Source organism: Lemur catta, chromosome X (assembly GCF_020740605.2).
Source record: "Lemur catta isolate mLemCat1 chromosome X, mLemCat1.pri, whole genome shotgun sequence".
In the NCBI taxonomy this organism is placed as follows: domain Eukaryota; kingdom Metazoa; phylum Chordata; class Mammalia; order Primates; family Lemuridae; genus Lemur; species Lemur catta.
In genome coordinates, this window is record NC_059155.1 from 14,903,202 (window position 1) to 14,920,859 (window position 17,658).

The 17,658-nt window shown below is 42.8% G+C and overlaps 1 protein-coding gene across 1 annotated transcript in view; it reads left to right on the forward strand.

Annotated features, from left to right (window-relative positions):
* ALG13 (ALG13 UDP-N-acetylglucosaminyltransferase subunit) overlaps nucleotides 1–17,658 on the forward strand; it is an 88,465-nt gene that overhangs the window by 62,313 nt on the left and 8,494 nt on the right. Inside the window, 1 exon segment of the mRNA XM_045537670.1 lies at nucleotides 11,408–11,596. Within this exon segment, the coding sequence (XP_045393626.1) occupies nucleotides 11,408–11,596 (189 nt within the window).

The window sequence follows — 17,658 nt, forward strand, 5'->3', positions numbered from 1 at the left end:
TTCCATAAAGGGTCCTGTGGCTTTTGCACTTTCTATAGAAGGTTCTTTGCTACCGGAGCCTGTGTTCTGGGGGCCACCTGAGTTGCCTCTGAAGGTATAAGTGGGGTGCTGGTGGGTTTCTGGGTTGTCGGGCACTGGGTATACTGTTTTTCTGTCAGCACCCTATTGGGCCCTACAGCGCCTTGGATGGGAGAAACCCGCAGCTTAATTTGTATTACAGTGCCTCGCCCCCCTTTGCTGTGATCATAGAGGGTGAATCCCCAATATAATCCCGTGACCCACCGTCTGTCCTTCTTTCCTTTCTCCGTAAACCTCACACGTACTAAGTTACAGTCAGAGGCATACCTGGTTCGTGAGCACAGCCGGACAAAAGACATTTCGATGAGAAGAGATTGGACCTGCCATTTCCACTCTCCATCATTGGTGGTCACACATCTCCAGGATGCACAGTAGAGGGACTCAATTCCCCCGCATGTGCGTCTCATTTCCCCTGTTCTAAATCCTGGACATACAAAAAACCCATTTTTACTTAACTCTATCCGGGCCTGGCGTTGAGTAAATTTGCCATCTTGGCGCCACACCATCCCCCCCCCCCCCCCGCGGTTCCTCCTATCCACCTGTTGTGCTTTGCAGGGTTATAGTCCACGTCAATGCCCGGTAATTGTTCTAAGTTGAAATATAGGTCCGGCCACCAAGTGTTTAGTGGGGTCGTCCCTGAAGTCCTATTATAAACTTCATGGGTTTCCAAGTTAGTGATTTCCCAGGTGAGGTTATAAGGCACGTGGGGATTTGGATCAGTCACTAGCGTTCCCACAAGAGTCACAATTATAACAGTCACCACAAGCATCTTTGTTCCAGGCACTTCTATCACTGGGCCACACGAGTCAGTCTGGTCTTCAGGGGATTCTTTGGATCTGCTGAGGCCCTCCACTGATCTTGCTGCTGCTCTTGTTCACCCTCGCTGGCAGGTCTCACGTGAGAGTGGTGTATCCAGGTTGCCACACCATCAACCTTTAGGGCAGTGGGGGTGACAAGAATAATCTGAAAAGGTCCCTTCCACCTGGGCTTTAGGGTTTTGTTATTATGCCTTTTCACCCATATCTAGTCTCCCGGCTGGTAAAGGTGCCCAGTATCCTCTTTCTTCCCCTCTTGGGTTGTCTGGTAAAAAGCTCGGAGCGCAGGCCAAATGTGGCCCTGGACTCGCTGTAGAGCCTGTACAGCCTGTAGCACCTCTTTTGGGGCTTCAGGCGCAGCCCCAAAAGTTATTTTTGGCACTACTGGTGGAGGAGCACCATACACAATCTCAAAGGGGGTTAGGCCTAAATGATAGGGGGTGTTCTGTGCTCGGAACAGGGCGAAGGGAAGGAGGGTCACCCAGTCTCCACCAGTCTCTAGGACCAATTTAGTCAAAGTCTCCTTCAGGGTTCTGTTCATTCTTTCTACCTGCCCTGAGCTCTGGGGATTATATGCACAATGTAATTTCCAATCTGTCCCCAGTGCCCGGGCTAGTCCCTGACTAACTTGACTTGTGAAGGCTGGTCCATTGTCAGACCCTATGCTCTCTGGCAGCCCATACCTGGGAACTATTTCCTCTAATATTTTCTTTGCCACTATTAAAGCAGTTTCTCCTTTAGTAGGAAAGGCTTCTACCCACCCTGAGAAGGTATCTACCATGACCAGTAAGTATCTGTATCCATATTTCCCTGGTCTTACCTCTGTAAAATCTATTTCCCAAAACAACCCAGGTTGCCTCCCCCGTTCCCTGGTACCTGTATGGGTCCCTCTGACCTTCCCCGGCTGCATAACCTGGCAGACACGGCAGTTTTTGACAATATCCTCTGCCGTCTTCTCTTGTGATTTGAATCTGAGTCGTGCCGTGGCCAGCAGCTGTAACATCTTCTTTTTGCCAAGATGCGTTGTCTGGTGCAAGTGCCCTAGTAGGTGATTCCCTAAGGCCTCAGGGACTATCAGGCGATGTTCTCCGTCTTGGAACCAGCCGTCCTTGTTCAGCGTCGCCTGCAGCTTTTCTGTGGCCCACCTTATGTCCGTGCTGGAATAGTCCGGTTGGGGGGGCATCTTTCCCATCCCAGGGGGCGGCAAGCTGTGTCCGTCCCGGACGAAGCTGCTCCCATCCGTGAACCAGATCAGGTCGCTGTTTGGGAGGGGGCGGTCTCGCAGATCACTCCGGGCCATCTGGGTCTCAGCCAGGATCTCAAGGCAGCTGTGTTTAGGCATTGTTGGCACCGGATCTGGAAGAAGCGTGGCTGGGTTCAGGATGGCAGGAGTCCGGAATCCGATGCGAGGGGCGTCTAACAGAAGCCCCTGGTAGTGAGTCAGCCTCGCGTTTGTGATCCATCGTCCCGGCGGCTGCTTCAAGATCCCCTCTATGGCGTGAGGGGTGGTGATGTGCAGACGCTGGCCCAGGGTGAGCTTGTCGGCATCTTTGACCAGCAAAGCAGTAGCTGCAATGATTCGCAGGCACGCAGGCCACCCTGCTGCCACCGGGTCTAGCTTTTTGGACAGGTACGCTACTGGCCGTTTCCAAGGTCCTAATGTCTGTGTAAGCACTCCCTTGGCTATTCCCTTTCTCTCATCTATAAACAGGTGGAACTCCTTTGTGAGGTCAGGGAGCGCCAAGGCCGGGGCCTCTAACATAGCTTTTTTTAGGGCCCGGAAGGCGTCTTCCATTTGCATAGTCCATTCCCATTTCTGGCCCACTTTACAGCCTTCATATAAGGGCCGAGCTTTTTCTGCAAAACCTGGGATCCAGAGACGGCAGTACCCTACTGACCCCAGGAATTCTCGCACTTCTTGACATGAAGTTGGGGTGGGAATCCCTAACACAGTCTGTTTCATTGCCTCAGTCAGCCATCGCTGACCTCCTTTTATTTTATATCCTAGATAAGTGACTTCTTCTTTGCAGATCTGGGCCTTTTTAGCACTGGCCCGATATCCCCGTTCACTTAGCACCCTAAGCAGGTCCTTAGTGCCTTTCAAGCAGGTCTGTGGGGTTGGGGCAACTAGTAGCAGATCATCTACATACTGCAGCAAAGTCACTTTTGGGTGGCTGGCACGGTATTCACCCAAATCATCATGAAGGGCCTCATTGAACAAGGTGGGTGAGTTCTTAAACCCTTGAGGCAGCCTTGTCCAGGTCAGTTGCCCCTGAATTCCCCTTTGCTCATCTTGCCATTCAAAGGCAAATATTTCCTGGCTGCGCGGGGCTACTGCCAAACTGAAGAAAGCATCCTTTAAATCCAGGACAGTGTACCAGGTTTGTGTCGGGGGAAGGGTGCTTAGCAGGGTATAAGGGTTGGGAACCGTAGGGTGGATGTCTAGGACCCGCGTGTTGACCTCCCTGAGGTCCTGCACAGGCCGATAATCTTTCCCACCCGGTTTCCTCACTGGCAACAACGGAGTGTTCCAAGCTGACTGGCACTTTCGGAGGATTCCAGCATCTAGAAGCCTTCGAATGTGGGGCATTATGCCCATCTTGGCCTCCTGGGGCATAGGATATTGCCTGACCTGGGCTGGTTCAGCTCCTGGTTTCAGTTCAATATAGAGAGGCGGCCGATGCTTTGCCCATCCTGCTCCCCCTGTCTCAGCCCAGGCTTCAGGAAACTCATGAAGCCAGTAGCTCATTTCCCCTTCCTGATTGATCTTCATGGGCTGATATAGTCGGTACTCGTCTGCCTGAGCCAAGGTCAAGATTTGAGTAACCCGGGGGCTACTGATAAGATTGCCTTTATTATCAGTTATTATTATTCCTTCTTCTTCAAAGTAGATACGGGCCTTTAATTTTGTGAGTATGTCCCTTCCTAATAATGGGGTGGGGCATTCTGGAATGACCATAAAAGCATGACTCGCTTGCCCCGAGCTCAAATCTAACTTTCGTTGAGTGGTCCATTGGTAGGGCTTAATTCCAGTCGCCCCCTGTACCCAGCTAGTCTTATTGGATAGTTTTCCAGTAGTTTTGGTAATCACCGAGTATTCTGCCCCTGTGTCCACCAGGAAGCTAACTGGGTTCCCCTCCACTTGCAAAGTTACCCTGGGCTCGGGGAGGGGCACCGAACCCCGTCTTCCCTATTCACTATCTTCTCCTTGCCCTGCTAGTAAGACTCTCTTAGGCGATGCTCTGCTCCCTGGGCCCCCCTTTTTCTTGGGACATTCTCTAGCCCAATGTCCATGCTCCTTGCAGTGGGCGCACTGATCCTTGCCTAGTCTTTCCCTCCAGGGTCGTTCTTTGCCATCTGCCCCTGACTGTCCCCTTCCCATGGCTGCAAGTAGGATCTTAGCCATCTCCTTATTTGCCTTACGTGCCTCACCGGCCTGGAACTTCCTATCTTCCTGTCTCATTCTTTCTAACTTTTCTTCCGGCGTCTCCCTATAGTTATAGACTTTTTCCGCCACTTCCAGCAGGTCTTTCAAAGTTTTCTCACTCAGCCTTTCTATTTTTTGCACTTTACGCCTAATGTCCGGGGCTGCCTGGTTAACAAAAGCCATCATTACTGCCGCCTTGCTCTCTTCTGCAGTGGGATCTATGGGAGTGTACTGTCTGAAAGCCTCCATAATCCTTTCTAGATAAGCCGCTGGACTCTCCTCGGGCCCCTGCCGAACATCCCCTACCTTAGCCAAATTGGTCGGCTTCCGTGCCGCCGCCCGGAGACCGGCCATCAGAGTCTGGCGGTAGACCCAGAGACGCTCCCTACCTTCAGCCTCATTGTAGTCCCAGGGCGGCCGTTCAAGGGGAAAGGTCTGGTCGATGACCCGAGGGTTGACAGTAGGCCTGCCGTCCTCTCCAGGAACTAGCTTTCGAGCCTCCCCCTGGATTCGCTCCCTCTCCTCCGTGGTAAAGAGAACCTTAAGTAACTGTTGGCAGTCGTCCCATGTGGGCTGATGAGTGAAAAGGACAGAATCTAAAAGGTTAATTAGATCTCTCGGATTATCAGAGAAATTTGCATTTTGAGATTTTCAATTATAAAGATCACTGGTGGAGAAGGGCCAGTACTGATGTGCCTGCTCCCCATCCACTCCCGGGGGTCCCACGGCCCTCAAGGGAAGTGCCCTCACTGGTTCAAGATCTGGAGTTTGTCCAGTCCGTTGTCTAGTGCCGTACGCCGGCCCCCCCGTCGGAGGCCCCCTCTTCCCCTGGGCCGCGGGAGCCGCAGGAGCCGCCTGGGCCCCCTGGGCCACCCTGGGATCATAAGGTGGGGGTGTATGCCACTCTAGGTCTATTAAATCTGGATATAGATCAGAGTCTGGCAGCACAGGTGACCCTGTGGGCTGAGGATCCTGCACCCCACTCTTCTTTATCTCTTTGGTAACTAGGGCTTGTGTCCTCTTCCTTGATGCTGGCAGGAGGGCCCTTAGCCAAGGTGGCAGATCCTGGACCAAGTCTTGCCAGACTATAATATAGGGGGCTTGGTCCAGATGACCGTGATGACCAAAGACTATCCCTTTTATTTTTTCAATAAGCTCAGCATCAAATGTTCCTTCCTGTGGCCATCCTACCCCGAAGGCTGGCCACTCTGCCTCACACAAAGTGATAAATTTATTTTTCTTTATATCCAAGGAAAGACTGTGTGCCCTTTCCTTAACATTTTTGAAATGATCAATGAGGATAGATAGAGGCGTTGTCTGAGTCTGACCCATGCTCACAAGGGTATCAGGGGAGGGAGTTCTTTCAGGTGTCCGCCTGGCTGCGTCCCTCGCGGGAACTTAGGCGCGTCTTGGCTAAGGTGTACCCGTATAAAGCCCGGGCCCGGTCACTCCTTTTTAGGGGAGTGAATCACCGTTATGCCGTACGACGTCGCCACAGAAACGCAGGTTAGGACCCACTCAGATTCCGTAGCCGTAGCCGTGGAACCTCATACAGTCACACTTCATTCACTCAGTCAGACAGACAGACTTTACCTCTTAGAAGGGAGGGTCGATCCGGAGCCACGCTAGGACTCCCACTACGACCCAGTAGAAGAATGTAAATGCACACTTCTGTGGAGTACTCCAAGACTGGGGTGCTACAGTGTATAGACCGACACCAAACACCAGGGCTAGTGAACAGAGGAGGAAGAGCTGCACCCAGAACACTGCACCTTCCAAGACCAGGTGCGTCATAGAAGCGAAAAACACAGACGAGATGACAAAGTAACGACAACGGGGGAACAAACAAAGACAGAATGACAAACAGCGGCCCCGGACTTATCCCCGCTCGGGGGTGCCTCCCGCAGCACACAACTTAGCCGGCTACCGTTTGGATTCCTCGTCAAACGGATCCACCTGGTTTCGCCTTTCTAAACACCGTTTCCATCAAGTGGCCCCGGACTTATCTCCCCTCTCAGGAGTGCCTCCCACTGACTGCCGAGTGGCCCCGGACTTATCTCCCCTCTCGGGAGTGCCTCCCACTGACTGCCGAGTGGCCCCGGACTTATCTCCCCTCTCGGGAGTGCCTCCCACTGACTGGAAACCAAAAAAAAAGCAAAACCAACCGTGGGGGTGACGGACGTCTCCTGTCACTCCCGACCAGCGACCCACCAGCGCATCCGCCTAAGTCTTCTGCCGGTCTCTTTCCAGGGCCCAATCACCTACACCGTACGGATTTCAAGAGTTCCAACTCCTCCTCGGATCCGGATTCTGTTCCTGGGGATTTGGGATCCCGGACGAGCCCCCAAAATGTTAGAGCCAGATTCCCTCGGCCCCGGGAACAGAATGACAGAGTCACTGAGGCTGTAAAAGGCAAAGGAGTTTATTGACTAGTTCGAACTAGGGTCCAAGCCCCGAGCATCAACGCAGTGGTCTCTTTCTATGGGCAGGGACCCCGCGCAGCGGGAGTACAGGTCTTTTATATATTTTTTTTTTTTTTTTTAGCTCTTTATCGCAACCAAGCGTTAAGCAAGCAAGCCTTGTATACAAAAGCGGACTTTGGCTGTTAGCTATAAGTTAGGCAAGCAGGCCTTGTATACAAAAGCGGACTTTGGCTATTAGCTATAAATTAAGCAAGCAAGCCTTGTATACAAAAGCGGACTTTGGCTATTAGCTATAAATTAAGCAAGCAAGCCTTGTATACAAAAGCGGACTTTGGCTATTAGCTATAAATTAAGCAAGCAGGCCTTGTATACAAAAGCGGACTTTGGCTATTAGCTATAAATTAAGCAAGCCATCACAGAATTAACTAAAATGTTGTTTCAGTCCTGTTCTACAGTATACCATGGAGTACTACTCGGCTATAAGAAACAATGGTGATATAGCACCTCTTGTATTTTCCTGGAAAGAGTTGGAACCCATTCTACTAAGTGAAGTATCCCAAGAATGGAAAAATAAGCACCACATGTACTCACCATCAAAGTGGTTTCAGTGATCATCACCTAAGAGCACATTTAGGAATAACATCGATCCGGGTGTCTGGCAGATGTAGGTGGGGGAGGTGGTGGGTGTATACATACATAATGAGTGTGATGCGCACTGTCTAGAGGATGGACACGTTTGAAGCTCTGACTCGGGGGAGGGGGCAAGGGCAATATATGTAACCTAAACTTTTGTACCCCCACAATATGCTGAAATAAGAAAAAAAAAGTATGAGAGGAAACCAATTTCATTTTCTTTAAAACTGGAAAATAAAGTGAAAGAATCAAGCCTTTTATCCTGCTTTTCTCGTAGGAACTATACCACTGAGTAACCAAATAATAGATGAGGGAAAGTAGGAAGTATCTCTTTATAATAGTATTTTAACTAGTCAATAAAAAAGCGACAGAATATAATCATTTTGTAGTCTGTAATGAATGGATGGACTTTAAATATCAGTAGCTGCTAAGATTGCAAAGACAAGCATTAGCTATAGTGCAAAGGAGTCAATCCTGACTCTGATCCAGTCTCCTGGATTTAGCTACCTATTAGCAGGAAATACAGAAGAACGTGTTGAACTGCACCATGAGTATGTTATCGGCAAAATCGAGACTATGGAAAACTTGACAAGTCAAAGGGCCCAGGTTCCAGGTTCTTCAAATGAAAAACTGTAAGGAAATGAAAGGGATGGAGGGAGGGACCAATAGATTAAAAGACATTCTAGATATGTCGAATTTTTTTAATGGGTAAGATTAAAAAACTGTCTAGAAATGCACATTTGAGTGACAAAACTCTAAAAAAAATTACAAGGAAGTGATTACTATTGAAGTCAGAATAATGGTTAATTATGGGGAAAGGGAGAGGCCTGTGATTGGGATGGGGCAAAGGAAATTATTTGGGGTGATGGCAAAGTTTTATTTCTTGACCTGGGTAGTATCTACCTTAAAATAATTCATTAAGTCACACATTGATTTGTTTTCTGTGTATATTTAATTTATAAATAAAAAAGTGCTTAGCACAGTGCCTGGAACAAAAAACATGTAACATGTTAATTAACATTAGAAATTTTTTCATTGGAAATGTTAATATAGACCCTGATTTTACTACTTTGTGTTAATTATAGGGGAAAACATTGGCTGTCTACTTCTGGCAGACATCTGAGCTTAAAAAATTCAAGTGACTGGTGAATCAACCATTGTAATGTCTCATTTATGTGGAATAATCGAAAGCTTTTACCATTTAAATGCCAGATTTTTCTAAAAAATGTATACTTCATTTATCTTTTCGTTCTTTGAATCACAGGAACTGTATCACTTATAAACTTCAAGTATAATTCTGCTTTACTAGATCTGGCTGCTTTTTAGTTGTTCTTTGTCATTCTTGTCAGTTCCCTAGATGAAACTACTGATTTTTCCCCCCACTTTGTTGTTCATGTGTCTCTCTGTAAGGCCCCTCTCATCTTCCTGTAAGTTACTGCTAATCTGACAGGTAACTAAACTAGATGTGATATTGCCTTTACTTATGAGTCTCCTCATAGACAATAAATCCTGGCAACTTCCAACTTTGAGTTGTGGTAATTAACATTCCGCTTCTCTAGAGATCAAAGAACAGGGCCAAGACTAAGTAAGGTGTGGTGAGGCACTCCAGTGCAAAATTTAAAGGGCCATCAAAATTAATGCAAAAAATCTCTGATGGATAAAATATAAAAATTTTCAATAAAGGCAGGATCCAACTCCACGTTTGTATGACCCCAAAAGTAAATGCCTCACTCAACTCACCCTAAATTTAACCCACAGATCCTCCCTTTATTTAAAATTGATGCTTTGTTCATCATGAATTTTTTCACATTAATCTTGATTTTAAAAAATAATTAATGAATGTGATGGTTTTTTGGCACCCACTCAAAGTTTTACACTCAGGGCAGGTGAATGACTAGTTCCTGCCCTGGCAAAAGCCTTGGGAATAAATATTCATGTTCTCTTCTGAAATGTCCTGAAACAGACTGCAGCTGTGTGGACGGGGGAATCAGCATTCTGAGTGCATTACATTGATTTCCACTAATATTTTAGAAAACTTTGCTTCCATTGTTTGGAGTCATCCTTTGAATTGTATCTTTTAAGCCTACCAGAGCCCTTTAAGTCTGAGGATGTGATGCTCATGTAGAGCATCTTGAAATTGTAAAAGCAACTCTAACAATTTGAAATTGTAAAAGCTTTTTCTTAGAGGGCTTATTGTAATACTACACATTTATAAGGAAGGTGATTTCAAAGTAACCTTCAAATTCCTGCTACCCTTCATTCTCTCAGGGCTATGGGAATTATTTAGCTACCTCTGTGTCTAGTAGTTGGTTTTTACCTAGTGATCATAATCACATTCTACTATCTTTAGCTAATTGACTTTACTCCCTTTGCTTTTTTAAAAAATGGTGTGATTCACTTTGAGTGCTAGTTTAAAAGGATTAAGAGTAGAGCTTTGTTGGAGAAGCCATTATTTTATTTAAAAAAATCCATAGATCTAGAGCATTTGGGGATATTCTGAAAATTAAATTCCTCTTCCACAACTGTAAAATGAGATTTCTAAATGTATGACAAAACTCCAAAACGGTTGAGCAAGGTTTAAAAATGTGCCATTTAATTTAGATGCAGTGTAATTCATTTTTGGTGCCCAGTTCTGTGAGTTTTGACAAATGCATAGAGTTGTGTAACTACCACCGCAATCAAGAAAGAATAGTTTCATCACCTCTAAAAAAGATTGTTTATCAAATTTTAAATCACCCTAAGACACACATTTCTTATTCCTATTAGCCTGTAACTGTATAAAAGACATAGATGAGTATATTGTCAGTATTTGTCAGTGAATAAAAACAACAATGTGGATTACTTCTTGCTAAATTATCAGAATAACAAATTCAGCTTGTGTGGACTGTTCCTATGCTAAATTCAGTATGCTAAAACTCTGAATTCAAACATTTATTGAATAATCATAATAAACTTTGTATACTTTTCAGGGTTACAATGATAGTGCAGATAGTACAATGATGAAATTTGGTACTTGAATTTCTAAGTTGGCTAAAATGATTCAATGAAGCTTAAGAGTTGTATCATCTTTGTCAGAAAATTTAACAAATTTAGCTGGCATATATAGGGAGATATGTGGTTTTTCTAGGTTGGAACTACATTTTCTTTATCATCAGAGAGGATTACTATTTAAATATATTTTAATTTCTTATGTCAAAAACTGAAACTTTTAAATGAGTATTGTTTTTAAACTATAGTAACAGATGTAGAAAATTAAAGGGATAAAATATTATATCTAGCCTGTTTTGATTTAGATTCTGTACCTCCTTAGAAATAAAACTGCCATGATTTAGAGTTCCCTATATTCCTTAGATGCTACCAGTAGAGGAAACCTTCAAGAATTACTAAAATCTGTAATCTCTGCAGTTTAGTCTATCTGTTATTAGTTTCCGCGTCTTGTGATTTGACTGAGAGTGACAGATTGCTGAAAATATTCTTAAATTTGCATTGGGTATTAAACTAAGTTAAAAGTTTGTTTTAATGGCGTTTTATTCATGTACCTGTTAAGTGTTAACAGTCTGATAGTCAAAGCTCTGCCGCTTCCAGTTTTTTCCTTTTAATTTCCAGTAGTTTTCTTAATTCAGAATGACATGTAATGAACCAGTTTTCAACTGAGTGTCTAAGAGAGTATGGGCAATTCATCTTCCAAGTTTTTGTTAAGTCAAACCTTAAGAATTTGTGCACATATGGAAATAACACTCATCAGAAATCAAGCAGGTGGGAGGGAGGAGGATGCAGAGGGGATGGGTAAATTCATGCCTGATGGGTACAGTGTAGGCTATCTGGGTGATGGGCACACTTAACAACTTTGACTCAAACTGTACAAAAGCATCTTATGTAACCAAAACGTTTGTAGCCCCCTAATGTTTTGAAATAATTGTTTTAAAAGAAAAAGACGCATTCTTTGACCACAGTGGGGACACAAGAAAAGTAGATGAGCTACTTGTTTATAAGGAGTTGTGCATTGCTACTTTGTTTTGTTTCTTTGTTAGTGATTGCTTCACCATCCTATCCATACCAGTCTGTTCCTATTCCTGCTGCTGCTGCCTCTCTACCACCACCACCGCCACCACCACTTCCTCCTCCTCCTCCCCCTCTTCTTGATGTGGGAGACACTTCAGGCTTACCACCACCACCTCCACCTTATTCCTGTGATCCAAGTGGTAGTGATCTGCCTCAAGGTAAGCAGATTTTCAGACTTGGGTGAGAGTTATTTAGACCTGAGGATTTTTTTTTTTTTATTAATTTTAGAACATATCTCTCTTTGGCTGACCTTTGGAGAGGTGGGTGGGGAAGCAAATGGAAATTGACTTGAGAGTTTAATGCTTAGATAAGTGTAGCGGCCCGATTACAGAACGGGGGATGAACACAGAAAGAAACACACAGACACACAAAGACGGTACAAGACTGCAGTGCCGAAAAAGCACCAGTCGCTTTATTTTTATACTCCTTTTGTCCAGCAGCTACTTTCTGGTACGTGACTATCTTTAGAGTCCTGAGGTGATATGTTCCATTTCTTATGGAAATTGCTCAAAGAAGGTAGACATTTGCATGTTAACCTTTGGACCTCATTACCACATGCAGGACAATGAGACATGCCTTGGCTTGCGTGCAGGACCTAAGTAAGGCCCTTGGCTATTTTCCACAGGGAACAGTTTGTCTGTTCAATAGGCCATTCACCTTTAGCTCCAGGGAGCATTCAGCAGTCAATAGGCCGGCCCTATTGACTTCTGGCATCAAGGAGTGTCCTGGACCTATTGACCTTTGGACCCAAGAAGCACGTCCAGCTTCGCTGACTCTGGGCTCAAGCCAGTTCTTGCCCAGGGACGGTCCCTACAGTAAGTGATTAAAGAAAGGAACAATCAAAAGCTAAAAGCTGAGAATGTCTTCTACATAATCAACAAGTAGATGGTTAATTGACTCATGCTGCTATTTTGAGTAGCTACATGTCCGTCCTAAAGAAGATTCTCAAATGGATATCTTTGCTTTTCTTAATGATGTTTCTTGAAAAGCAGGAGTCGGTATTAAAATTTTCATTTCTTAAGTTCTTTCCACAAGTCTATGAAATTGTTGAAATCTTTGATATTTAGGATTCCAACTGAATTTTAAAGCCTTGGATTTTAGCTATGTGTTTTTGTTTTCTTAAATGACTAAGGAGTAGTTTTCCATCAGAAGTTCTTTGTTACCTCTCAGTATGGCAATATTTCTCAAAAGAGAATTGTAGTTGAGAGTTGTTTGTAGCTTACTTATGCTTCCTTTGCTATAACATTCTTTTGATTTATTTAGCTACTTGTCTATTCTATTTTGGGTTTTTTCTCAGCCCCTAAAGTAGTCACCGAGATTTTCTTCAACTTTTCCCCTACCTTTAAACTTCATTATTACTTCTATGTGGTTGATTTCCTAAATCTAACTAGCCTTGGCCTTGGAAGTTGCGGTTACTTGTCTCCAGCTGCTTGCTAAACTTTTTCACTGAGCTATAGTTTTCATTTCAAACTTAAAATATCTATGATCAAATTCCTCATATTTATCTCCTTTATTCTCCTTAGGCCACAAAACATTGACTTTCCTTCTTGGCTTATTATTTTGTTAATAGTGTTATCATTTCCAACTAATTTACCCAATATCTACACTCTAATTCCTTTATTCCTCTCCCCTCCCTTACCTCCTTGTGCCCAACACGTACTCAGTCACCACATAATGTTGATTTTGCATTTTCCCAATATTTTATTATGAAAATATTCAAATGTTCATCACAGTTGAATTTTAAAATGAATAGTCATATATCTACCATTTAGATTCTTTCTTTTTCGGTAATTTATAAATAAAAGAAATTTATGTTCTCACAGTTCTGGAAGCTGGTAAGTCCAAGATTAAAGCACTGGCAGGTTTGTTGTCTGGTAAAAGCCTGTTCCTCATAGATAGTGCCATGTAGGTGTCTTCACATGGCAGAAGGAATGGAAGGACAAAGAGGGGACAAATGCCATGTCTTCATGTGCTGCAAGAGCAGAAGAGAGCAGCTAGATTCTATCATTAACGTTAACTGTACTTTATCATCACATTTCTGTTCATCTTTCCCTCTGTCTGTGTTGATTAATAAAATCCATCTAGGCTGGGCGTGGTGGCTCACGCCTGTAATCCTAGCACTCTGGGAGGCCGAGGTGGGAGGATTGCTCGAGGTCAGGAGTTCGAGGCCAACCTGAACAAGAGCAAGACCCCGTCTCTACTAAAAATAGAAAGAAATTATCTGGCCAACTAAAAATATATAGAAAAAATTAGCCAGGCATGGTGGTACATGCTTGTAGTCCCAGCTACTCTGGAGGCTGAGGCAGGAGGATTGCTTGAGCCCAGGAGTTTGAGGTTGCTGTGAGCTAGGCTGACGCCATGGCACTCTAGCCCGGGCAACAGAGCAAGACTCTGTCACAAAAAACAAACAAACAAACAAACAAATCCATCTTATTTTTGATGCATTTAGAAGTAAATTGTAGCCATCAATGTACTTCTCCATAAAAACTTCAGCATACATATCATTAACTTGAGTTCAGTATCGAGTTTTTCCTTTTGATGTAAAGTTTACATATAATGAAGTGCACAGAACTTAAATGAACACTAGCTAAGTTTTAACAAATGCATGCATGTACATATGTAACCCAAATCCCCATCAAGGTATAAAATATTACCATTATTCCACAAAGTTCCTTCATGTCCTTTCCCAGTCTTTCTCTGTGCCCAACCCCATTTCTCCCCCAGAGGCAGCCACTGTTCTGATTTTTTTTCCACCACCTATTAGTTTTACCTGTTTTAGAATTTTGTATAGTATAATCATACAGTAAGTGATTTTTATAGAAACTTGGCATAATGTTTTTGAGCCTTATCCATGTTGTTGCATATTTCAGTACATTTGCTTTTATTGCTGAGTAGTGTTTCATAGTATGACTATTCCACAGTTTGTACATTGTCCTGTTGATAGACAACTGAGTTATTTCCATTTTGGGGCTGTTAGGAGTAAAGCTGCTGTGAACATTCTTATAAAAGCCTTTGTGAATGTATGTTTTTTATTTCCCTTTGGCAAATACCTAGCATTGGAATTGCTGGGTCATAGACAGGTGTGTTTAATTTTATAAGTAACTGTCAGTTTTCCACAGTTGTACCATTTTGTATTTCCACCAGCAGTATATAAGAATTTCAGTAATTTCTCATCGTCACCAATATTTAGTGTTGTTACTCTCTTTAATTTTAGCCATTCTGGTGACTGATAATGCGCACTTTAAAAAAAACTTTTTTGTAGAGTAGTTTTTTGTTCACACCAAAATTGAGAGGAAGGCATAGAGATATCCATTTTATCACCTGCTCCCACAGATGTATAGCCTTCCATATAATGAATATCCCCCACCAGAGTGGTACATTGTTACAATTGATGAACCTACATTGACACATCATTATCACTCAAAGGCCATCGTTTATATTAGGGTTCACTCTTGCTGTTATACTTTCATGAGTTTGGACAAATGTATAATAACATATATCCACCATTATAACATCATGCAGAGTATTTTCACTGCCCTAAAAATCATCTTTGCTCCCCCTATTCATCTCCCCACAGCCCTTGGCAATCACTGATATTTTTACTGTCCCCATAGTTTTGACATTTCCAGGATGCCATATACTTGTAATCATACAGTATGTGGCCTTTTTAGATTGTTTTTTTTTTACTTAGTAATATGCATTTTAAGGTTCCTCCATGTCTTTTATGGCTTGATGGTTCATTTCTTTTGAATGCCGAATAATCCATTGCCTGGATGTACCTTGGTTTATATATCCATTCACCTACCAAAGAATATCTTGGTTGCTTCCAAGTTTGGACAATTATCAATAAAGCTGCCCTAAATATCCATGTGCAGGGTTTTATGTGGAAATGGGGTTTTAACTCCCCTGGGTAAATACCAGGGATCATGATTGCTAGATCAAATGGTAAGAGAATGATTAGTTTTTAATGAAACTGTGAAACTGTCTTCTAAAGTGGTAAGACCATCTTTGTTCCTACCAGCAATGAAGGAGAGTTCGTGTTGCTCCACATTCATGCCAGTATTTGGTGTTGTCATTGTTCTGGATTTTGGCCATTCTAATTAAATGTGTGGTATCTCACTGTTTTAATTTGCATTTCTCTTATGATATATGATATGGAGCATCTTTTCATGTGTTTATTTTCCATCTGTATATCATTTTTGTTGAGGTGTCTGTTATGGTCTTTGGCCCATTTTTTAAATCGGGTTCTTTTCTTCCTGAGTTTTAAGAGTTCTTTGTATATTTTGGGTAGCAGTCCTTTTTTTAGGTATGTCTTTTGTAAAGATTTTCTCCCAGACTGTGGCTTGTCTTTCCATTCTCTTGACAGTGTCTTTTCCGGAGCAGATGTTTATAGTTTTAATGAAGTCCAGCTCATCAATTATTTCTTTCATGGATCATGCCTGTGGTGTTATATCTTAAAAATTCATTGCCATACCCAGGGTCATCTAGATTTTCTCCTGTGTTATCCTCTAGGAGTTTTATAGTTTTGTGTTTTATGTTTATGTCTATGAAGAGTGAATTTTTATGAGGGGTGTAAGGTCTGTGTATAGATTCATATTTTTGCATGTGGATATCCAGTTTGAGTACTTTTTTCATGTGCTTACTGGCCATTTGCATATTTTTGTAAAGTGTTCACATCTTTTGACAATTTTTATATTGGGTTGCTTGTTACTGAATTTTAGAAGTTCATTACATATCCTGGATACTAGTCTTTCTTTTTGTCAGGTATGTTTTGTGAATATTTGCTCTTATTCTGTGGCTTATCTATTTTCTTCATGATGTCCTTTGATGTGCAGAGGATTTTAATGGCAATGAAATCTAATCAGTTTTTTTTTTTGTTTATTGTTTTCTCTAACCTAAGAAAGAAACCTTTGCCTATTACCAAGTCATGAAGATATTATTACATGGTTTCCTCTAAAAGCTTTGTTTTCCATTTTATGTTTAGGTCATCCATCCATCTCAAATTAATTTTTGTGAATGGTATGAGATGGGGTTGGGTTTTTTTCTTTTGTTTATGGATATCCACTATTCTAGCAGTACCATTTATGAAACGGATTTTCCTTTTTCCATTAGATCACTTTGGTGTTTTAGTCAAAAATCAAATGATTGTTTTAAATGTAGGTCTGTTTATGAGCTTTCTTCTTTTGCATTAATCTGTTTTTTAATGCATATGCCAGTACCACACTGTCATTTTATTTAGTTTTGAAGTCAGGTAGTAAAATTCGCATTTCTCTTTGATCATCAATTTTTATTTTTTTTTTATTTTTTTATTTTTTCTTGAGACAGAGTCTCACTTTGTTGCCCGGGCTAGAGTGAGTGCCGTGGCATCAGCCTAGCTCACAGCAACCTCAGACTCCTGGGCTTAAGCGATCCTACTGCCTCAGCCTCCCTAGTAGCTGGGACTACAGGCATGCGCCACCATGCCCGGCTAATTTTTCCTATATATATTTTTAGTTGTCCGGATAATTTTTATTTCTATTTTTAGTAGAGATGGGGTCTCGCTCAGGCTGGTCTCGAACTCCTGACCTCCAGCGATCCACCCGCCTCGGCCTCCCAGAGTGCTAGGATTACAGGCGTGAGCCACCGCGCCCGGCCGATCATCAATTTTTAGAACACCCTCACCCAATAATCAACCTTCTGGGAATTTGGGATTGTGTTGAATCTATAGCTCAGTTTGGGGAGAATTGCCATCTTAACAGTATTGTCTCTTTGAATCCATGAACACAGTCTGTCTGTCCGTTTATTTATGCCTCCTTTGTTTTCTCACCATTTTTTTTTTTTTTTTTTTGGTGTAGCAGTCTTCTATGCCTTTTGTTAAATGTGTTCCTATGTATTTGGAGTTTTGGTGCTGTAGTAATAGAATTTTTAAACTTTCATTTTGCCATTTTGTCCTGCTAGTATGTAAAAAATACAGTTGATTTTTGTATGTTAATCTTGGCTGATGTATTAAAAATCTGTCATTCACAGAGGGTTTTTAAAAATATCCACTGCCTCTTTCATAGGTTATGCTTTTGTCACCTTGCCCCTGAACAATTAGAGTAGTTCCCAGTTGGTCTTACTGCTCTGGTATCTGTACTCCTTGTTTCTTCCTAGCTCAGAAACCTTCAGTGATTCCGCAGTTTCTGTAGATTAAAGTTCAACAGATTAAGTATGGCATTTATGAGTTTTCACAATCTAGTCT